We start from the raw sequence: 23,040 nt of genomic DNA, 5'->3' as shown, positions 1-23,040 counted from the left end.
CACGTGACAAATTATATGGTTGCCACATATAATAACCAAGATTTAAAAGTTCATTATATTATATAGAAATTTTATGAGATCTTTATGTAATATAGACATTTTATTATAACTAGTTACATAGAAGCATACTGTACAAGTTAGTGCAGGATGTCTGTGGTATAAAAGTTGTGGTACCCTTATCCTAAAATATACTACTAGCCTAGGTGCGTACTGTGTTGCCTTTCGAGAGAGAGAGAAAGAAACCACCCATTTTCGTAGAGAGATACGAGTAAATTAAAAACGTAACACCTTACACCCCATTTTTAATTTTCCACATCCCCAATGTTCTCTTATTTTAACTCTTTTTTTATTTCTTTCTTTTTGGGTATTTATTTTTATTCATAAAAATATCAAATCTTTAAGCCAACGATCTAGCGTTATATCCACATTTATTTATTTTTTGATATTTTTTCGAGATCTTATAATAAAGTGCGTGTATGTCTGGGGGGTTTTATCATTATTTTTGGATTTAATTTAATATATAATTTAGTTGTGTTTCTGGAATTGAGATTGGAATGAGATAAATAAAGTAATCGAAAAAGTTTATATGATGGCAGGAGGGGGATCTGGATCTCGTTATTCTAAAAAATCAGATGATTTTTGTGATGATATTTGTGATCAGGTAATATTATTTATTTTATCTATTTCATTTAATTATATTTGCATTGTTTGTTGCGAATTATTGTTTATGGATTTGATTATTTCATTTTATGTTTTTAGGTTTATTTTCTTTAATCTGTTTTTTTTTTTCCTATCATTATCATTTTTTTCTGTTTCATTGATTTTTTAATTGTATATGATTTTAGATTTTCAGGGTTTTACCTTGTATATGATATGATTTTAATCTGGGGTGGGGTGGGGGGTGGGGGGGGGGGGGTTAGTGTATATAGTTCTTGGTAAAGTTGGCTTTCTTTAAGAATCTTGGCACACTGATTTACCGGGTGGGGGGAAACTGTCCTTCCATGGAGTTGCGATTCATGGGTTTGTTTGGCTGTCGATCTATTAATGGGCATCACCATTTTAAGAGGTAAAATTATAGAAAGGAAGTTAAGATGAATACTTGCCTCTTTCCTGCCTTGTAAATTTTTCTGCCTTTGATAATCCACCAAGAAGTGTAGTCTTATCATCCATTAAGATGATGTTGTATGGTGATAAGTTGTTACGGTAAATTCCTATATCGTGGAGATGCATAAGCGCCGTCACTATTTTTTTTTTGTAGTTACAAAAAAAACAAAGATTAGTTAGTTTTAGAACTTTAGGTCATGTTTTGCAAAAAACCACTATAAGTTAAAATACCTAAAAAAATTGACCAACGCAATCGGCATTGTAAATTTGGGAGTTTTATAAGAGGCCAACAAGTATGTCTCTAATGTCCAAGTAAAGTGATCAAACACTAGATAATAATCATCATCTTTTATTAGTGTCCCTGTTGGACGACGGAAACCTTTAGGAGTATTTGTACTCCAAATCTATAGGCAAACGGGTGAATAGGTTTCTGCTGCTTCTAACCGTTTCACAACAACATCCACACCTCCACAAACTGCCTTGAATACTTTAGGGTTGTCAAAAAGAATCTTTATATCCAACTTCCCTGAAACCAAATGGTCAAACCACACATCACTGCAAATCTCGTTATCACATTCTACTCCAAGCATAGTGGAAACATGTTCAAAAGAAAACTTGTCGAAAGAGGGGAATACCTCCAATGAGAAGTATTCTTCATCGATGTAGTAGCTTGCTTCGAACCTAGAGAACTTAAGATGCCAATCAGTCGTTAGAACAGTGAAATTTCTCCGGGTGATTCAGAAAAAAGGTCCCACGTCGATCTCCAACATCATCGTTCTTGTAAATAGGTTTCCCAAATTTGTCTATATCGATTGTTTCTTGCACTGATTTCACTCTAGCTCCGACGCCAAAGTATGCCCAAACATAGAGTTGAAATTGTTCATCAGATGCTGAGTAGAATTACTGTGACGGTAGAGGGCTATCTTGTCATCATCTCTCTTGGCATCAACAAAATCAGACAATTCATCAACATATTGACGGAAGCTCTACATAGATTCCGATTTCTGACGATACGATACACACTTGCCTTTCTCAACCATATACAGCTTTCCAGTCGGAGATACGATCATGACTAAGTCGTACATGGGGCCAGATTTGGGGTGGAATTAGGAGAGATGATTTAGGGATAATGAAAAGCAATGAGTGAGTTGGAAGTTGGGGTAGATGAGTTAGGGATAATGAACTGGAGATGAATGTTGCGATTTGTAGAATTATCTATTGAAAATGAGTTAGGGATAATGTGTGATTATAAGTGTGATCGATATTAATAAAGCTGCCATGTGGAGCTACATCACAGTAATTTACCATCTCGGCTGTGAAGCTCTGATGAAAAATTTTCAACACTACGTCTGGGGATACTTAGGCCTCGGAGCTGAAGTGAAATCAATGCAAGAAACCGATATAAACAAATTTAGGAAACCTATATGTAAGATCGATGATGTTGGAGATCGACGTGGGACCTTTTTTACAAATCACCCGAAGAGAATTTAAGATACCAATTAGTGGTTAGAATAGTGAAATCTCTTCGGGTGATTTGGAAAAAAGGTCCCACGTCGATCTCCAACATCATCGATCTTACATATAGGTTTCCTAAATTTGTTTATATCGGTTTCTTGCATTGATTTCACTTCAGCTCCGAGGCCTAAGTATCCCCAGACGTAGTGTTGAAAATTTTTCATCAGAGCTTCACAGCCGAGATGGTAAATTACTGTGATGTAGCTCCACATGGCAGCTTTATTAATATCGATCACACTTATAATCACACATTATCCCTAACTCATTTTCAATAGATAATTCTACAAATCGCAACATTCATCTCCAGTTCATTATCCCTAACTCATCTACCCCAACTTCCAACTCACTCATTGCTTTTCATTATCCCTAAATCATCTCTCCTAATTCCACCCCAAATCCGGCCCCATGTACGACTTAGTCATGATCGTATCTCTGACTGGAAAGCTGTATATGGTTGAGAAAGGCAAGTGTGTATCGTATCGTCAGAAATTGGAATCTATGTAGAGCTTCCGTCAATATGTTGATGAATTGTCTGATTTTGTTGATGCCAAGAGAGATGATGACAAGATAGCCCTCTACCGTCACAGTAATTCTACTCAGCATCTGATGAACAATTTCAACTCTATGTTTGGGCATACTTTGGCGTCGGAGCTAGAGTGAAATCAGTGCAAGAAACAATCGATATAGACAAATTTGGGAAACCTATTTACAAGAACGATGATGTTGGAGATCGACGTGGGACCTTTTTTCTGAATCACCCGGAGAAATTTCACTGTTCTAACGACTGATTGGCATCTTAAGTTCTCTAGGTTCGAAGCAAGCTACTACATCGGTGAAGAATACTTCTCATTGGAGGTATTCCCCTCTTTCGACAAGTTTTCTTTTGAACATGTTTCCACTATGCTTGGAGTAGAATGTGATAACGAGATTTGCAGTGATGTGTGGTTTGACCGTTTGGTTTCAGGGAAGTTGGATATAAAGATTCCTATCGACAATCCTAAAGTATTCATAGCAGTTTGTGGATGTTGTTGTGAAGCGGTCAACAGAAATCTTATCACCCGCTTGTCTACAGATTTGGAGTACAAACACTCCTAATAGTTTGTGCCGTTCAAAGGGGGCACTAATAAAAGATGTTGTCGGCTATGTGGTGTTTGATCATTTTAGATACACATTGGAGACATACTTGTTGGCTTCTTCTAATACTCCCAAATTTACAATGCCGATTGCGTTGGTCAATTTTTTTAGGTATTTCAACTTATAGTGTTTTTTTGCAAAACGTGACCTAAAGCTGACTAATCTTTGTTTTTCTAGTAACTACATAAAAAAAATAGTGACGACACTTATGCATATTCACGATTTAGGAATTTGCTACAACTTATCACCATACAACATCTTAATGGATTATAAGACCACTTCTTGGTGGATTATCAAAGACAGAAAAATTCACAAAGTAGGGAAGAGGCAAGTATTCATCTTAACTTCACTCTAATGGTATATACATAAGCCAAAAACAATTGTTCAATGACATTACTCCATTGTATTGTTGCTCTTTTGTCTGCTATACCAAATCTTGATGTCCTGCATCCATGAGCTCTATTTTTTTCATCCAAACATCACAAGAAAATTCACAGCTGAAAAGTAGATGGTCCATTGAATGATTCTGCTTTTCACATAATGTGCGTAAGTATGTATTGCCATATTGGTATGATGTCATTTCAACATTCTATTATGAGTTGACAAGCTGTCTCTTGTTGCAAGCCATAGTATGAAAGCATGGCTTTCCTTCAATTGTCTAATATGTTTTTTTGAAGCTTTATCGACTACAAACCCATTTAATTTCCAAATTACTACTCAAGATACGTTGGATGCAGTCAAAGACCAATATACTAAAATACAATTCTGCAGCTATGGCGCATATGCTAAAACAGCTTCAGAAAAGTCTCTCATGAAGTCAAGATAATATCGCATAGCCCGGTTATGTAATAGTTGATGTCTTGGCGACCTATAATGTAATACCCAACTTTTCATTATGTATATATGTTATTAGGATCTAAAACGTGTAAGATAGTGTAGATGAAAATAAACTGTATCACAAATTTAATTTGCAATCACTTCTTCCAAAAGATAGATTAGACTTGCTGTAGTGGGTGGTGTTTTTTCTTGTGTCTTGGATAATCGTTATTGGCACAAATATTTTGCAATCTTTTTGCAGTTAGTTAAAGCTTCGAGATAATTTTAGATTGTGTAAAGTTATTCTTTTTTTAGACCATTATTTGTATCTCTTGATCACTTGCGCTTTGCTAATTGGTTCTTTAATTATATTAGTATAAATCTGCCGTTCAAAAAATTAAACTTAATGGTTAATATTGTAGAAAGTAGAAACTTCATTGAAGTTGTTGGGCTGTGAAAGCTTAACAGTGTGAAAAACGGCATTAAGTAGTGGATCAGTCCCACACTCCCATTACACAGGCTAGTAAGAGCTTAAATGTCAATATCTTATCCGCTGTCATAATAAATATCTATATGAAACATGTTCAAAAAAAATAAAAAATATATCTATATGAAATCTATGTAAACATCGGACACCAGGCCGCCACTACCACTAGGCTTTTCCCCACCGCTGGAAATTGTGATTGAAGCAGTTTCGCCTTAAGGGTGTTAATAAAATAGCTGATGGGAGGATAGACCATGGCTCCATTATGGACTGCAGATGGTGGTGGTTGTAGTGAGTCGGATGGTGGAAGAAGGGGAACCAAAAGGGGAAATAAGTGTCTTGGTTTTTAACTTAATTATTATTTCAAAATGAATGTTTACCTATAAAATAATATTTTTTAAAATAATAAAAATGCTTATCATTTGTTCGTAACAAGTGATTCAACTTACATTGTCTTAACCGGGTCCGCTTTAGAGAACCTCTCACCCTCAATACCTAGTAGGAAGAGAAACTCACAACTAAACCGCCCGAAGGCACAACATTTAATTAGGATAAAACCATGCCCCCTCTGTAGGACTCAAATCTGATTTACTGGAGAACTTTCTTGTGAAACTCTTTTAAATTTCTTTTTCATGTCTCGAACTCGAGACCTACAATGTATAAAGTTAATGCTTAACTACTGAGTTATGATGGAAAGTACAATAAAAATACTTATTATAAATTAAGAATATGAGTAAGAAATATTTAAGAGGTATTTTACATAGTAGCCAAGTTTACTAATGGATAGTTATCTTTTAAATTTGAAAATAACGTGATAGATTGTGTTAACCAACCATAAAATATCAAATAACAATTTAGACTCAACATATTAAAATCTTAAATTGTATCTTAGGCATTTTAATTTAAGAATAAAAATAAGTTATACAATATCAACATCCAAAAAAATATATATATTTTATTTATCAAATTGATTTCAACGGTAAAGGATTCATAGCAACTATTTGATATTACAAAATTAACATCCCAAAACAAGCAAAATTTAAATCAAGTAATTAACATACTTGTGTTGAGAAATAAATGCTATAAGTTCAATCCTTATTTAATGTAAAATCGTCTTATTCTATTTTAGATACAATTTGATAAATAACCTTTTTAATTTTAGATAAAAATTGTGTACATAACGATCTACTTTTAATACTTTTGAAGATAGTATTAAAACTCGTAACATATGAAAATGACACTGGAAGTTGTTTATTTTAAAAATGAGAAATGATTTTTTTAAGTTATTCCAACTTGATTAGGAAAGATCTTGACCTTTTGATGAAAATTAAAAATCTAAAATTTATAAATTATCTTTAAATCTTAACCCTTAATTTTCATTCAAGTGTTAAAAGGATCCTTTTCTTAAAAAATATCTAAATTAACAACACTAAAATAGAAGTTGGAAAAAATAAAGGGTTGATTGGGGAAGTATAGAACCAAACAAAAACATCTTGTAGAGGCAAATGCACAACTGCCACCCGTTAATCCACAGACAAATCTATCTATCCTAAAATATACTAGGTGCGTCCTGTGTTGTGCTGTGTTGCCTTTCTAGAGAGAGAAAGAAACCACCCATTTTCCTAGAGAGAGAAAATAAAAAAACCTCACACCCCCATTTTTTATTTTTCCACATCCCCAATGTTCTTCTTATTTTAACTCTTTTTTTATTCTGGGTTTTTATATTTTTATTCATAAATATCAAATCTTTAAGCCAACGATCTAGCGTTCTATCTACATTTATTTATTTTTTGATATTTTTTTTCGAGATCTTATAATAAAGTGCGTGTATGTGTGGGGGGTTTTATCATTATTTTAGATTTAATTTAATTGTGTTTTTGGAATTGAAATTGGAATGACATAAATAAAGTAATGGAAAAAGTTTATATGATGGCAGAAGGGGGATCTCGTTATTGTTCTAAAAAATCAGATGATTTTTGTGGTGATATTTGTGATGAGGTAATTTCATTTATTTATTTATATATATCATTTAATTATATTATTTGCATTGTTTGTTGGGAACTACTCGTATTCTTTATGGATTTGATTATTTCATTGTATGTTTTTAGGTTTATATTCTTTAATCTTTTTTTCTACTATCATTATCATTTTCTTGTATCTTTTTCTGTTTCATTGATTTTTTAATTGCATATGATTTTAGATTTTTAGGGTTTTTCAAAAAAACTTTTAATAACAAGTGTCTTAATTTTGTGAAAATTTGGGGCCTTTTTTAAGCAAGAACCCACCAAAAATATAACTTTTTTTCCCCTTCTGTATAAACATGACTTTTGGATTTAAGAAAAATAAGTGCTTCAAAAAAAGTTAGTTTACAATGAAGGAATATTTATGGAATTTTAAAAAAGTGTTACTTTTTACTTGCAACTGATCCATGTTGATGTTCTATAGATGTTCTTTTAGCTAGAATGAATCTGTTATTGTTGTGTAGAAAGCTAAATGAAAGTGCACATTTTGGTTTGCAGGATTCGGGAAAGCCATCCACAATGACAAGATTACGCTGCATTCTACGTGGGCTAGAGTTTAAAACAATCATAATTTCCTTAGTAATGGTTCCAACTATTATTCTCGGTTTGTATGTTCACGGACAAAAAGTATCCTACTTTTTACGACCCTTATGGGAATCACCACCAAAACCGTTTCATGAAATCCCACATTATTATCACGAAAATGTATCAATGGAAAATCTTTGTAAGCTTCATGGATGGGGAATTCGTGAGTTTCCAAGACGCGTGTTTGATGCTGTGTTATTTAGCAATGAAGTAGATCTTTTAACAATCAGATGGCATGAATTGTACCCTTACGTTAATGAGTTTGTTCTTTTAGAGTCAAATTCGACATTTACAGGCTTACCTAAGCCCCTGGTCTTTGCCAGTCATCAAGATCAGTTTAAATTTGTTCAGCCGAGGTTAACTTATGGTCAAATTCCTGGGAGGTTTCAGAAAGGAGAAAATCCGTTTGTTGAAGAGGCATATCAGAGACTTGCATTGGATTTTCTTTTAAAGAAAGCGGGTATTCAAGATGATGATTTGTTGATCATGTCAGATGTTGATGAGATACCAAGTAGACACACCATTAATCTTCTAAGATGGTGTGATGACATACCTCCAATTCTTCACCTTCGGTTGAAGAACTACTTATATTCGTTCGAATTCCTTTTAGATAATAATAGTTGGAGGGCGTCTGTACATCGATATCAGTCGGGGAAAACAACTTACGCTCATTACCGACAGTCTGACACAATATTGGCAGATGCAGGGTGGCACTGTAGCTTTTGTTTCCGCCACATCAGCGAGTTCATCTTCAAAATGAAAGCTTACAGTCATGTTGATAGAGTAAGATTTAATAAATTCTTGAACCCTATTAGGGTTCAGAAAGTAATCTGCAAAGGGGCTGATCTTTTTGATATGTTACCAGAAGAGTATACATTCAAAGAAATCATCGGGAAAATGGGACCCATACCACATTCCTATTCGGCTGTTCATCTTCCTGCACATCTTATTGAAAATGCAGATAAATACAGATTTCTGTTGCCTGGAAATTGCATACGAGAAAGTGGGTGAGCGGGTAATGTCTTCTATTATGTAAAGGTTGATGCTCTAAATCTGAAAGACGTATCCTGCAAGTTTGACCAAAAGAATAGTCGACTCTGGTATGTATTCTTGATGGATTTTGTGGGGGTGGTAGTGTATATAGTCTTTGTTTTTCGCTTGTTCTTGGTAGAGTTGGCTTTCTTTCAGAATCTTGGCTTACTGATTTACCGGGTCGGGGGAAGCTGTGCTTCCATGGAGTTGCGATTCATGGGTTTGTTTGCCTGTTTATTACTGGGCATCACCATTTTGAGAGGCCCCCCTTTGAGAGAGATAATCCAGACAGCTTCAGGCTTCTTTTGTATTAGGAAATTTTGAATGCGAGACTAATCTGCCATAAATAATTATTCAAAATTCTGTTTATTTTTTTTAACTTTGTATCTAGAGTTTGTCCTGTTTAAAATCATATATCTTTATTTGAAGAGGGTTGTGCCAAAAATGATTCTATATTGTTTGATCTTTCAAGATTTCTATATGAGATTCATTGGTTTCTTTATGTCGCTTTTAAACATGTGTACTTAGTTACTGCTTTGTTTCATGAATGATCACATTTTTGTGCCGGTTTATGGTTTGTTCCGGTTTATGGTTTTGGACCCATGAAGATATGAAGCATGGAAGAAGTCCAAATTTTTGAGAAAAAAAAAAAGAAAAAGAAAGAGCCAAGGCAATGCTTTGGAAGATGCTCGAGTTCATGAAATGTCAACTAGAGTCGAGGTTGCAAGCATTTCTTTTCAGACTCAGATCGGCCAGGGTCTTGATAAGAGTACCCAGGATAATCTGGGAGTTCTCAGGATCGGAATATATTGTATATAAAAAACAATATATCTTGATTTGTGTATAGAAGTAGACTAGAACGGAAGCGTAAACATAACCCTTCAAATCCTTTAAATTAAGGGGAGAAACTTGACTTTGACTATTTTGACCGAGTGTTTTATAGAATAATAGTGAGTATCAGATATGGTGCTTATGATGTCAGTTTAATTAGTCTTGTATCCAAATAAAATGACACCCCCTGATGGATTTGAACTAATGTTAAACCAGTACTCTTGATTTTATTTTGGCATTAGGCAATTTGGTTCTTGAACCAGATCAACCTTCAAATATGAAGACTCTTGATTAAGGTTTACAATCACCAAACTGCAACAAAGAAAGCAACGATACTACATATGACAAATAAAGAATGCATCAAAAAACTAATTAAAAATGTAAAAGGAGATGAGGACAGAACAAATGCTTTAAATCAGTGAAGGTGAAGCCATGTATGAAGTGACATGAGATAAGATGCTTAAAAGTTGAGTGCAAGATTGGAATAGATTATCGCCCTTGAATTTCCAGGTTACCACGATTTCATGATAAGATAAAGATAATTTCTAGCTGGAATCACTGGCTCCTCCCCTATATATAGAGCAATAATATACACATCAACACAAGAAGCAAATTAGTTCAACAAAATGGTTCTCCAGACTGCACGTTGCCCCGGTGGTTCTGGTTCCCCATTTCAACAGCAAAACTATTTGACTTACCAAGAAACTGGTGGGAGAATCCACGATGGTGGTTACACCAACTTCTTAGCCACAACAGGGCATACAACGCCATACTCAAACTATCCTCAGCACCAACAATCCAGTTGGTCTAGTGGTGGTGGCTACCATGGCAATGAAGCCAGCCACTACTTTGAGAGTTCACACAACCATAGCAACTCGTTTGGCCATAGCCATCATGGTTATGGAAGTGGTCTAAACTACGGACAAGGTCCCAATGGCGCAAACCATGGTTACCAGACCACATCTTGGACAACCAAGAACATTGATGAAGAATGAACATCTATGAATTAATCAAATCGGAAAACGAGTGCTCAAGTTAACTCATAAATAATGTCTGTACTTTCTTGTATAGTATATATGCATCAAAATGCATAAATAATGAAGAATAAACTGCAGTAATGTGGTGTCTATTTGACGCATAACGGAAGTAACACACATGTTACCAGCGTTTGAAGAGATTAAAATGTTGGTATTTTTGAAAATGATTTCACACAACCCTATAGATATACTGACAAATATATATCAGAATGTTTGACTAAATTCTTTTGGGCAAAATGGTAAAGCATATATGATGAAAAGGATGCTCTAGCAAGGGTTAGCTGCACTAAAGTTTCATGACAATCTTTTCTCTAAATACGTCCTGAAAGTAACATTGACACCCATACTATTCTTTCCTCATTAAAAAGACTATAAAAAGGATCAAGTTTTTGCAGTATCAACGACAATAACAGTTTGCTGCTTGAAGTCATCTTTAGTATACAAAGTTTTGGTACAAATTTCCATTTAACTATGCTCTTTTTATCAGTTGCTGTTACTTCTGTTCCCATTGTTTTGTTTCGTTTTGTTGTTTCAGACAATAATAATTACGGATATCCCTTCGCTTCTTGACAAACCTTAAAAGTTAACAATGTAATTGAAGAAAAATGAAACCAATATCAAACACCCCATCAATAACATAAGCTATGGATTGATCTTTTAAAAATGGCTGGGGTCTTATGACCCTTTAGGGCTCTAGCTGGCTTCAACCTACATGAGCATATGGCGATTGGCGTTGTCAATTCATGAAACTAACAAGTCAGATCCTAGAGAAGACAATGCTTTTCAAGCATAAATAACACTAGATCCATTTCAGTTATATAACATTTTTTCGGCTCGAATCTTGTTCTGTGACAGTTACCTCACAAGCAAAATCATACCTTTGAATTTTGATCTGGAAAGACCATATCAGATTCATGGCAACATCATGACATGGCCCAATGATCAAAGACTTCTGAATCAAGCTTCCAAATCGTTTTAGGCCTCTCCGGTCCACAGCTATTTGGTTCAGTGCTTACGTGTGAAGAAAATGATGATCCGGAGATGCTTATTAAAACCATATTCAATTCATGGAATCACCGCCAATTGAGATTCACCTTTTACTTAGTTTACGCCGAAGGATCTGGTGAATCAGGCTTGGTGAAAAGAAGAGGACCATTGAAAGTTTCCAGTAGCGATGATGGTTCTTTCTAGTAGACATGAAAGTTTAAAAATAGACTACAATCTTCAAGTAAAACTTATTTGGAAATAACTAGTCGACAAGGCTTTACACTTGCAACTATCCTTCCCTAAATGTAATATGTAGTTCATTATATAACCTATAAGTTTTTTATACTTTTGAAAGTTGGAGTGAAGAATTGGAGAGACAAACGGCACGTTCCCTATGTAATTCTAATATAACCTATAAGTTTTTGCAATCTTTTGAAAGTTTTGTATTTTTTACATTTCTAGTACCCCTAACGATTTAGCAACAAACTAAACATCAAAAACTGCAGGATAAATGTTATTGGAAAAAGAAAAAAAAAAACTTACTGTTTCAGTAAGATGAATGAGGTTCAGCATGACTGATTACTCTGATTATGCCTTCCAACTGCAAAGCCATTCTCTAGTGTCCTCACAGGAAATTGTCAGCACCACCAATCTGCTTGCTCTGCTGGTGTTGGCTACCATGGCCACGGACCACTCTGGCAGTGGTGTGGTTACTACCGGACTGCAAATACTAGAAGATATGAAAGTTCTTACCATGATATTCAGAGCCATGGCCACTGAGGAATACTACTATGAAAATGTCCTATATTTATGCGGCAACTTATCATGCAATACATGGTGTTGTTTGGCAGAAACTATGAATGTACAAGTTTGAAGTCATCAAAATCAGCACCGACTAAAAAACCACGAGATATCTTATAAGTCAAGAATAATTGTATCAAATAAAGAAGCTTTCATCCACAATGATCAAAAAAATTGAGATACTAACACGATTCCATGATTTGACGAGAAATGCCATTTCTTAGTAATTTTGGAAATAATGGTGAAGGGTCAAAGAAATGCCGTTTTAAGAAAAACATATAGTTATAATGCATCATCTTCAATTACATTATATACTATAAAATTACATACATACGTGAAGGCGTAAAATCCATCACTCCAACATAGTAGATGTCTGATACACAGACGAATAAACCATCAACTTGTTAGCTGAAAGGATTGCAACATTAGAGGCCATTCCATTGATTTATTGAATCCATGATGGGCTTTAAAGTGTTACCTCTAAATTAATCTTTCTGCAATTCATCATCACAACATATTCATAGACCTAGTCTGAGTAAACAAAATAAGAATTTCCTAAAGGAAACAATAGACCTGATAAAATCCGACACCACATTTTTCAAATGAAATCACTACCACAGACTCACAGTTAAACATGATATCCTATGATGGATATACTAATTATTTTGCTCAAGTAATAATTAAGAAAGAGGAAATATAATGCAAAATCTATTAGTCAAGCTAGATATTATTTATATAACTGAAGCATGTTATAGTAAAGACCCAAAAATGAGTTCTAAATAACCTTTTTGACTAATTTCCCATGAGGCTAAATAAGGCCAGATAATGACATTGACACCCATTCTTTTCTTTCTTCATTAGAAAGACTATAGAAAAGATCAAGTTTTGCAGGATCACCAACAATCAAAGATGCTGCTCGAAGTCGTGCTTGTAAGGAAAGGTTGGGTATCCTCTTCAACTCTCCATTCAACCGTCCTCTTTTATCAGCAGCCTCTTTATCTCCCGCCACTTCTCTTCCCACTAGTGATGCCAGAACCGAAAACTGTTCCTCTTGCCTTTTTAGCAGCGCCTCAATTATCTTTACTAACCCTTCCATTCCAGAAGACCAAATTTGACGACTTTGACCCTTTTTATTGTTAGCGGCCTCTGTAACGTCATCTATGGACACATCATCGCCATCATTTGAATCATCAGTCCCCATTTCATTCCCTTTATGACCATTTGTCTCTTCATTGTCGGACTCATTATTCTCATTTTCTGGCACTTTAAATTGTTCGTCCTTTGATATATGACCAGCATAATCACTAGTTTCATATATTTGCCGAGCTCTGTTATCTTCCAATGCATCTTCAACAGTCTTGTGATTGCCTCTGTTCTTTTGAAATATCAGACACAGCTCCTCATAATAAGGAAATGGCTTGTTTCTCAACCCCTTAGCATCTGAATGATCCTACAACCCCATAATGTACATAAACACATAAAACAAAATATTAGTGAATCATTAATGTAATTGACTGGAACAAAATGGATTACTGCTTTCTATCATCAGGTTTGGTTGCCGCGAATTTTGATTATTAATAAAATGTATATTTTCACAGTAATTTTTAAAAATAAGAAAGTAGTCCGTTAAAGTTCAACAATTTATATAATAACATGAACAAAAAACAAGCTACATTGTAACCTCACATTCCATTTCATTGGAATAGAAACACCATGGAGTGAAAATCAGCTGAATGGAAACAAAAATCACAATTCTTTAGTAAAAGTGATTCCATTTCGTTTCAATTTCAAACATACCAAAAAGCTACCTAGGCAAGTTCGTCATGGTTACCTTTATCCAGTCTTCCCATATATCATCATCATAACATATTAACATGCAGTCTGTACTTCTCCACTCAATACCAAATGCATCTTTCATATTGGTTATGGCCTCACAGTGTTTCTTTAAGGTTTTGATCCGTGATTCAATATGAGGACTAGCCTTCAGATTACATCCAGGAAGCTTAGATTTCAATTCTTTTTCCAGGACACTCGTGTATCCACTTCGAAAGCTGTTATTATCTCTTTTCCAACCGCTTTGGCATAACTCTGTGAGTGCAGAAATTAGTGCTTCATCTTCAATTTTGGTCCATTTGTGGCTTTTGACCGACAATCTACCCATTCCTACAAAATTCCTGAAAAACACGAACACTTTCATTAGTGTATAAGACTTAAGAAATATCTTAACATCATAGACATCGATAACAGGGCGATGTATCTATAATATCAATACACTTTTTCCTAAAGTCCGGTAAACCGATTTAGTATCAAGTTATGTCCTTTTTATACCTTATGCAACAAAGCTATCATGTGAACCGTTAAAACCTTGATGACCTGGATATAACGTAACATTATTTAGGTTATGACCTTACGTGAATGAGTTTTTCTTGGTAATGGCAAACAATATAACTGACAATGTTGTTTTGAACGTCAAACAGCACCGTATTGAACACAACTAACTCTCAACGACAGTCAGACGCAAACTAATAGAAACACATGCCACACGACTCGTAGGCTTTTGGTAAGACAACATATGGAAGTACATTCACATTCACCAGTTGCGATCATTAAAGACCTCTAACTTTTCTCATTTGCGAAAATAACAAGTTGATTTAAAAAAGAAAGCCTGACCCGGACCGAAATGATACTGGACTAGAATAGACCCGGACCGGTTACGTACTGTCCATTTCCAGCTAAACAATATAGAGTCTGGTCCAAAATAGATTATTTTATTTTATTTTTTCCTAATATCTTAGTTCAGTAACACAAAGGAGTTTAGGCAAGTTATATTGGATATGAGATTATGTTCCAAAAACTACAAACATATTATGCATATATATATATATATATAAATCAATTACGAAAAAACAAGAAGAGAGATATATAAAGAGCAGGTTACCAGATATAGAAGGGTATGTCGATTGGAGCAGGAAGGTTGGGGAGTTTTCTCACGGTGGCGGTGGAGATCGACGAATACCGACGGCGGAATTGGATTTGAAAATCTAGAATTGGGAATTCCAATTAGGACCGGATTTGGAGATTGAATGGATTCCGGAATTGGGGATGATGGATGGGAATCTTATTCCATTCCTTCCCACCTAATTCACGATTGGAATAGAATTGATGCTCCCACTTCCTTTTACAAAGTGGCGAGTTATGGTACAAAATTTATATAAAACTCTTACTTTTATAATATTAAAGTAGTTTTTGAGCTATATGGAAAGATTACTTCCAGTTTTTACCTAAATGATAAAAAAGACCTTACAACTTTTGCATGAGATGAGAATCGAACCTATGACCCAGTCTTTAAAAGCCAGGATATTTACCACTAATATTATTTGTATATATTTTTTAGTTTAAAAATAATTAAACAACTTCATGTATAATTTAATTTTATATTTGTTATGAAAATTGACCCCAAAGTTAGCAAATATATTATTTTACTTTATTTTTAGATAAGAGTATATTATTTTACTATATTATTTCAATCCTTCTTCCACTAACTTTTATTTTAAAAATCTTTTAGGCTTTTAGAAGCTTTTTATGACATGGGCTTTTAACTTAGAATGTATATCCAAACAAGGCTACCGTAATAAATGGAGCTTCTTTTTAAAAGCTGGGGGCTTTTAAGCTCTTAAAAACCCCCCCAAAAGCCCTCTACCAAATAGACACTTAGGGCGTGTTTGGTTCACAGAATGTTTTGGGAAATAATGGAATCTTTCAAAGGAATTGGAATTTGAAGGAATGGAATTTGACGGAATGTTTTTGATTTTTTGAAAATTCAAGAGATGGAAGGAATGAAATTCTTTCCTCCATCTCCAAGGAATGGAGATTCCATCATATGATGGAATGTTTACATTCCTATGGAATGAGATTCTCTCTTCTTTGTGCAACCAAACACACTAAGGAATGAAATTCAATTCCAATTCCATCAAATTTCATCAGATTCTATGAAGCTTAACCTTGTTGGGTTTTGTTATTCTCAAACAAGGATAATCCCTTTAATTACCAACGGCGATAACGTGTCCACTAACAAGTAAACCCGAGCCCATGTATTTGAACACAAATACAATTTTCATTACTAATGAAGAAAGACGTATTAATGCAAAAGCGGTTAAAGATACCCAGTGATGTCGCGCTCTTCTAATTCAAAAACACCTGGGTTTTCATGTATTTGAACATGACAAATGTTTCATTACTAATGAGTAATGAAGGTAGAGGTATTAATGCAAAAGCGGTCTAGGGTACCCAGTTATGCCGCACATTTCTAAAACCCTATCCGTTTACTCGCGGTGTCGATAGCAAACGGACTTTGTCAAATTTGAACGTAAGACGTTTGGACTCGGTGACGCAATGTACATGACGGAAGTCTAATTCAAAACGATTAAAATTTTCGATGCTTTTACATTGTATAATGTCCTTGTAACGGGTCATATTTTTGTTACTCTATTTTCAAAAAGTAATGTTGTGATATATCTTTGACTTTGACATATATTTTATGAACTCGCCATTTACCATTTGCCAATGCAGGTAGATACTTCACTAGCTCATTTTCTGTCAAACATATACATATATCATAAAATACGCCTCTTCAATACCACGAGTAATATGCTATGGAACTATGAACAACTAGCTAAAGCAGTTAACAATGATGATGTATAATGGCATTTTGTTAAGTTTCTTTGTTAAGTTTCTGGCTAATGAGCCGTAATATTCAAAGGGTCAACCCCAATGGACTTGTAATAATCTTTCTCCGCCTTTTCTACTCGTGCTCCAAATAACTTCCACTCACTTTGACATCTGTCTCTAACCTGCCATCAAAAACCCAAACGTTAAAACCACAACAAAAAATCTATTACGAGAAACCTAAGTATAACATGCCTCTGATTTATTTTATTCTGTTTAGTTACATGCTACAAATTCTAAGTGACTCTACAAGAAGATATATGAGATACAGATAAACTGTTACATACCCCTTGCCATGCGGGTCTCCCATTTTCTCCTGTACCCTGCAAATAAAACAAGAGAGATTAGTCCATGTTAAACTTGGAATCACCTAAGCTATCAGGGACAAATATTGAAATTGTTTCTGTACCTGATTCCCAAGTGAAGGTACGCGTTCATGAACTATCCATTGTGCATCAACTACTCCAATCTTTTCGTGTGCAGGCTACATTGCCAAAAAAGAAAACAAACCAAAAAACTACATTGAGCATCACAAATTCTTACTAAAAGAGGTAAAATCAAACTAAATAGAGGCGGGTGATTACCTCAACACATTTCTGGAGAGCAAAATCAAGACCCCATCCGTGGACCAAATCATTCTACATATATAATTGGAAGAATTAGACAGGGATCATATATCAAAATTTACATAACTTGAACAAGATAATATCAAATTGTAAAAATGGTAATGTCAACTCATTTACTTATGAATGGGTAACTGGGTTAAGCTTTAGCAATGATGAATTGGTGGCTCAAATGGGTCAAATAGAAAAACTTAAATAAGAAAACAGTTAAAACGGAGCAGAGGTCATCCAAAGTGTGATTTTAATGCACTGCCTCCAGGAGCCTAGGCTTAGATTCAAATTTAAACTATTGTTAAAATTGTATACTTTGTTTAATGATTCACCATTACTCATGTAATAATTAAATTGAACAAAAGGTGTTTGCCGGTCAACCCACCAGCCCATACAAAAATTACCCGTATTGACCAGTTACCAACCCACCTGCCCCGTCCATGTTTTCATCTCTAACCATAAGCTATACCTGAATTAAATGCCACACGCAGCGCCAAGCTTCTCGGGAGAAAACTGGAGCCATGATCTCTACAAATCTGTACCCACAAAACACAGAGTCAAAAAAATCCAAAAATTCCAGTATAGTGAAGTTATCAGTAGGTTTCATCCAAAAGATGTATTTATTTAATCATTATTTGACCTCGGATGTCATTGAGGGATTTGACTAATTGGCATACAGTTTCATAAAATTTTAGTTGAATTATCTGTTAGTTTTTCATGGGAAGGAAGGAGCAGTTACTAAAAAGTTAAAGCCTCACTTCAGTAGTCCATGTATTCCAAAATAATCGATTGGAGGACTGAGGTCAACCCTATAAGCCCAATTCAACCTTTTTTAAGTTCTATTTTCTGTGGCCATTGAAAATTTGTGTTATAACTTATAAGTATAGAATTTCATTAAAAAGATAGTTTGAACATACGCTGCACATGGAGGCAAATGCGGGTCGCTGCACCAACCTGGCTTCTCTGTCGTTTCTCTACATAAAAAAAACATTAGAATGCATATAAAAGCTCAAGCGTGTAACAGTAATTAGTCACTTCTGGTAACAGAATACAATTTATCATATTATGATATAGAGGTGGCAGTTTTGATCCATTCACTTATGAACTTTTTATTTAGGTTATGTTTTATCTCCAATGGCAAGAGTTAGCTAGAAAGTGAATGAGTCAAACAAGTCTATAGTCCACCTACTATATATTTTTCATGGATAAAACCTCCTGAAAAGGCTTACTCGAGAAGCGATTTCACTTCAATTATACTTAACAGACTATTAATGAAGAATTCTACTCGTTTGGACAAAAAGTGTTTTTTCAAATGTTGATAACCCAACCATTTTGACACAACCCATACAATACATATTACTTTTGACCTGGATCACCCATTTTGACACAGTAACCAAATGTTGCCAACATTACAGAAAGGCCGCACAATGATATCCTTCTATTATTTGTGTACTTACTTGTGAACTTCACGATCTCCACGCCTCTTGGTCATTTGCCAAGTTAAACCCCGACTACTGGGATCCAAGCCAGGCTGTGATATTTCTAATCCATGCTTCCTTACAAGCTTAATGTATCTGAAACATTAGGAAATTCACAAAAATGTTGTACAAATAGCTTGAGATAATTAATCCAAAAAAAAGGAACTTGATTAACTATGCAGATTGAGTCCAAATACTCACTCTTCAGCGTTAAAATGATCAACTCCAAGATCTTCGTCCCAGATAAATATGTAGTCATACGGTGCAACAATGTCAGGATGAAGGAATCTTTTGGCATACCACCTTTAAAATAAAGATCGTAAACGATCGTGATCATAAAGTCAAGGAAATGAACTGGGTGGGAAAAGAGTTTATTTGCAGTAACTTCTTACCATTTTGTTTGTTTAACCACACTTATATGAATGGCATGCTTTGACCATTCAAATTCATCCCATTCTGTTGTTTTACCATCATAATGAAAGAGAAGGATTGTGAAATTCTCAGAGAATTTTTTGACTGCATTATCAATGTGAGCCTTCTGGCCTTGACCAACAGTGAAAGCTACAAGATACTTTGGTTTGGACGGTAAGTCCTGCAAATGCAAAGAAACAGGGTACAAGGTTGTATTAGCCAAATATTCATAAGATTAGATCGAATATTGATACCAAAAACTATTTGTTTCAGTTATATTTTTGTTTTGGGTGCCATTGATACAATATAACTTATAGTATCTGTTCAGAATTTTTTTTTAAAAAAAAGAAACAACATATTCTAATCCGTTCTCAATTAATTGTATAGCTTTCACTTTGAATGCCGTACTTAGCTTGACCAAAATTATACCTACTACTTATTAAGAGATAGACAGACCTCACTAGGTTTACCGAACAATCTGCGAGGATATAAGTCTGATTCAGAAGCAACAATAGCTGGAGGTAAGCTTTCCGCGCCTCGTGGATTAGATGACACCCAAATCTGCATAAAATAGTTTGCGTTTTACAACAATTATTGGGTCCATTCCAACATCCTTTTTAGAATGTTCAATGACAATCTCCACATTTCCGGTTAAGTTCTCAACAGGATTATATTGCGCATTGTCATCATCACGAATAATATTAATATGGATTCACAATTTCCTTATTTTGTCATTAGTATACAGTATTTTAGATATTTGAAAGAAACTAAAAAACTTCCTTATAAAAAAGAACCTTGCCTTTCTGAAGATTGGAAACATTTTCTTTAAAACAACTTTAAATCTATTTGAAATTAAAATTCCTGATTAAACTAATTGTAAATTTATAAAGTCATTGTTGTTATGGAGCAAAAGAAGTAGTTACTTCTATTCGAAGCATAAACAAGTTATCATAATCTTAATGATGCCTTAAAATAATATAATACTATAACGTATAAGGTCCCTTTAATCTAGCCAATTGTTTCGAATAGAGTATTTACCTACGGAAGGAAACTTATAAGCAAATTTGTATACCTTTGATGGATCATCAACGTTCCGTGCATCCTTTGATACGTTCTCCCTCGTGACAGAAAGTACATTTAAGATTGTTTGTGCAGAGTGGCCCGAATTTTTGTTCCAAAGGTACATATCAATTGGAGGAATTAACTTGATCTGTGAAATTTAAAACACATAAAGCTTGTTATTAAGTTAAGCAATCCTTTGGTGGGTAAAAGAGCAACTAAGAAGCAAACACTCCACATGCATATATAAAAACAGAAAACAATAAAATACCGCAAGAATTTCGGTGTCTCGCTAATTGCATACGTTTTGGATAGTATATGACTATATGTTAAATATCTAAAAAACCCTTCATTACTAACAATATAAATGAACTTTGTGGGCTGATAATAGAATTTTTCAATATCATCATTGTTATGATCATGGGCAGATAAGTAAATCATACTTGAAATCTAAAAGACTGAAAATAACATTTAACAAAGGTATTATTAGCATTCAATTGCAAAGAGAGTAACAATTTTTTGCTTGTAAATGTGACAAAATAACACAATAGTTTGCAAAATAGAAGAATTTTTTGTTATCATATACGTATAACTGCAAAATAGTACCTTTGATGATGAAAAAGCTGGAAAGGATGCCCCAATGAAGAAACCAAAAAAGATACCAACTGTGATCGTTGCTATAAGCTTTGAATACTCTGTCGATTTCCTGTAAGTTGCATAATTGTTCATTCCCTTACAAATAAACATAAAACAGTTCAAAATAGTACTAAAATTCAATCATCAAAGATTCAAGAAAATAAAAACCTTTTATTAAGGTTTCCCTTTCTTTTAATGTCTTCGAAATTCATACTAACAGAAACAATTTAGCCTGCAAGAGCAGTTTCGCATTCTTCACCAAGACCTAGAGAAACCGAAGAAAATTACAAAACATAAGAATCAAGAAAACCATAATCTTTATACTAACAAAGAATTACAACTAGCAATTATAACGAAAAACTAACCCGAAAAGTTAACAAGAATAAATATAAATAACAAGAGCTGCAATGAAAAAAAAGAGATGGTTTATGAGTTCATACTTATAGGAAACAAAAAAAACTCCAAACAAGAAAAAGACCAATTGAAATGTCCATAAAATACATGTGCTTCATTCCCTAATTTTCCTCCAAATAAGTTACTTTAAATTCAGGCAATTGAACCAATCACATGCCTACCTTTTTCAATTTAACATGCAACATACCATGTATTTCCCCATACCCAAAAATCTTTAAAAAATTAAAAAATATATACTGATCATATAAGTTGCAGTAAAATATTGTACACATGATCGTCCCATAAAAATAATTATAAACGACATACACAACACTTTATTCAGTTTTAACCACATACCAAAATTAAAAACAAAAAAGTATGTTTTTTTATAAATAAAATAACATAAGTTGAATAAAACCCAGCAAGGGATTAAGTTAATCTAACTTAAACCATACTAAAACCCTAAAGTCAAATCAATACATGTTTATTTTGCTTACATTCAAAGATTATTACATAAACAGAAAAATCTTTTGGCAGAACAAATTATACAGCTATATATACCTTTTTCGTATGTTTCATAATATAAAGTCATATTTAGGCAGAAAAAATTCAAGAAAAAATATAGAAAAAAATACATGAAATTACTTTGAAAAGAAAAAAGGAAAGAAGTACTTGGGTAACTGTTCTTAAAATTGAAGTGAAACCCACGAATATTTCGAGAAAAACTGAATTGGGTTTATGTGCTTTTATTATGGAGGTTTTGTGACTTGATGATTTTTGCTTTAACTGAAGTACAATTTGAAGCTTTTTTATGTTGTGGTTTGGATATATGTGTAATTTTACAAATATGGAAGGACATATATGTAAATGTACTTTTTATTTACTTATTAATTTAATAATTAATTAACAAAAAAAAAAAAGTGTTTAAAGTTTAGTATCAACAAAAACTGATACATTGAAAGAAGTTGTAAAAGAAAAACGATATAATTAATTGTACCATATAACTTTATGATGCAAAAATTGATTTGGTTTGATCAAAACTAACTTTAATTTATTGCGAAATATACATTTCTCAACAAGTTAAATGAAATGCTCAAAACTTTAATGAAATTTTAAAAACTATTGAAAACACTATTGTAATAAATGTCTCGGTGTATGTAATAATTGTACCATATAACTTTAAATGAAGTTTCTTTTTTTTCTTATGTCGTTAATAAAATAGAAAGAAAAAGAGATTATGACATGATATCGTATTATATGGTATTAAAGCATTCATCTGTTAAAAATAAATAGTACGGAGTAATTGGTAAATTACATTCCTAAGTCCCAATCTTCATGAAAGTTCTAATCACAAATATAACTGTTATCAAAATTTAA

General features: G+C 33.8%; 3 protein-coding genes and 1 long non-coding RNA gene across 5 annotated transcripts; 2 read left to right on the top strand and 2 right to left on the bottom strand.

Annotated features, from left to right (window-relative positions):
• Positions 1–213: 213 nt before the first annotated feature.
• LOC122609982 lies at positions 214–4,908 on the top strand. The gene is made up of 3 exons (XR_006325436.1): positions 214–281; positions 597–661; positions 4,525–4,908. It is a non-coding gene; the product is annotated as an uncharacterized LOC122609982 (long non-coding RNA).
• Positions 4,909–6,574: 1,666 nt separating this feature from the next.
• LOC122609980 (beta-1,4-mannosyl-glycoprotein 4-beta-N-acetylglucosaminyltransferase-like) lies at positions 6,575–9,193 on the top strand. Its single transcript, XM_043782945.1, has 2 exons — positions 6,575–7,051; positions 7,573–9,193. The coding sequence occupies exons 1-2, from the start codon at positions 6,965–6,967 to the stop codon at positions 8,668–8,670; spliced, it is 1,185 nt and encodes a 394-aa protein (XP_043638880.1). The 5' UTR covers positions 6,575–6,964; the 3' UTR covers positions 8,671–9,193.
• A 3,847-nt stretch (positions 9,194–13,040) lies between these two features.
• On the bottom strand, positions 13,041–15,531 carry LOC122579181. The gene is made up of 3 exons (XM_043751295.1): positions 15,286–15,531; positions 14,179–14,521; positions 13,041–13,797 (listed from the first exon to the last, which is right to left on the bottom strand). The coding sequence occupies exons 2-3, from the start codon at positions 14,506–14,508 to the stop codon at positions 13,156–13,158; spliced, it is 972 nt and encodes a 323-aa protein (XP_043607230.1). The 5' UTR covers positions 14,509–14,521; positions 15,286–15,531; the 3' UTR covers positions 13,041–13,155.
• A 1,304-nt stretch (positions 15,532–16,835) lies between these two features.
• Positions 16,836–22,441, bottom strand: LOC122578136. 2 transcript variants are annotated; one of them, XM_043750030.1, is made up of 15 exons: positions 22,336–22,441; positions 21,636–21,672; positions 21,439–21,535; positions 21,241–21,340; positions 20,648–20,785; positions 20,032–20,136; positions 19,557–19,756; positions 19,366–19,467; positions 19,144–19,260; positions 18,604–18,660; positions 18,156–18,222; positions 17,657–17,710; positions 17,482–17,556; positions 17,360–17,395; positions 16,836–17,197 (listed from the first exon to the last, which is right to left on the bottom strand). In XM_043750030.1, the coding sequence occupies exons 3-15, from the start codon at positions 21,480–21,482 to the stop codon at positions 17,084–17,086; spliced, it is 1,209 nt and encodes a 402-aa protein (XP_043605965.1). In that variant the 5' UTR covers positions 21,483–21,535; positions 21,636–21,672; positions 22,336–22,441; the 3' UTR covers positions 16,836–17,083. The 2 variants fall into 2 exon arrangements, with proteins under 2 accessions (XP_043605965.1, XP_043605966.1); XM_043750031.1 differs by lacking the exon at positions 21,636–21,672.
• Positions 22,442–23,040: the final 599 nt, after the last annotated feature.

Source organism: Erigeron canadensis, chromosome 8, assembly GCF_010389155.1.
Source record: "Erigeron canadensis isolate Cc75 chromosome 8, C_canadensis_v1, whole genome shotgun sequence".
In the NCBI taxonomy this organism is placed as follows: domain Eukaryota; kingdom Viridiplantae; phylum Streptophyta; class Magnoliopsida; order Asterales; family Asteraceae; genus Erigeron; species Erigeron canadensis.
The sequence above is the reverse complement of the archived record's forward strand: the minus strand, read 5'-3'. Positions and strand labels throughout refer to the sequence as shown.

Coding starts and splice junctions, on each gene's coding strand:
- LOC122609980 (XM_043782945.1), top strand. CDS start 6,965: ATGGAAAAAGTTTATATGATGGCAGAAGGGGGATCTCGTTATTGTTCT. Junction 7,052..7,572: donor GTGGTGATATTTGTGATGAG/GTAATTTCATTT, acceptor TTTGGTTTGCAG/GATTCGGGAAAGCCATCCAC.
- LOC122579181 (XM_043751295.1), bottom strand. CDS start 14,508: ATGGGTAGATTGTCGGTCAAAAGCCACAAATGGACCAAAATTGAAGAT. Junction 13,798..14,178: donor TATGGGAAGACTGGATAAAG/GTAACCATGACG, acceptor ATGGGGTTGTAG/GATCATTCAGATGCTAAGGG.
- LOC122578136 (XM_043750030.1), bottom strand. CDS start 21,482: ATGAATTTCGAAGACATTAAAAGAAAGGGAAACCTTAATAAAAG. Junction 19,757..20,031: donor TGTTCGGTAAACCTAGTGAG/GTCTGTCTATCT, acceptor TTGCATTTGCAG/GACTTACCGTCCAAACCAAA. Junction 19,468..19,556: donor GTGGTTAAACAAACAAAATG/GTAAGAAGTTAC, acceptor TTTATTTTAAAG/GTGGTATGCCAAAAGATTCC.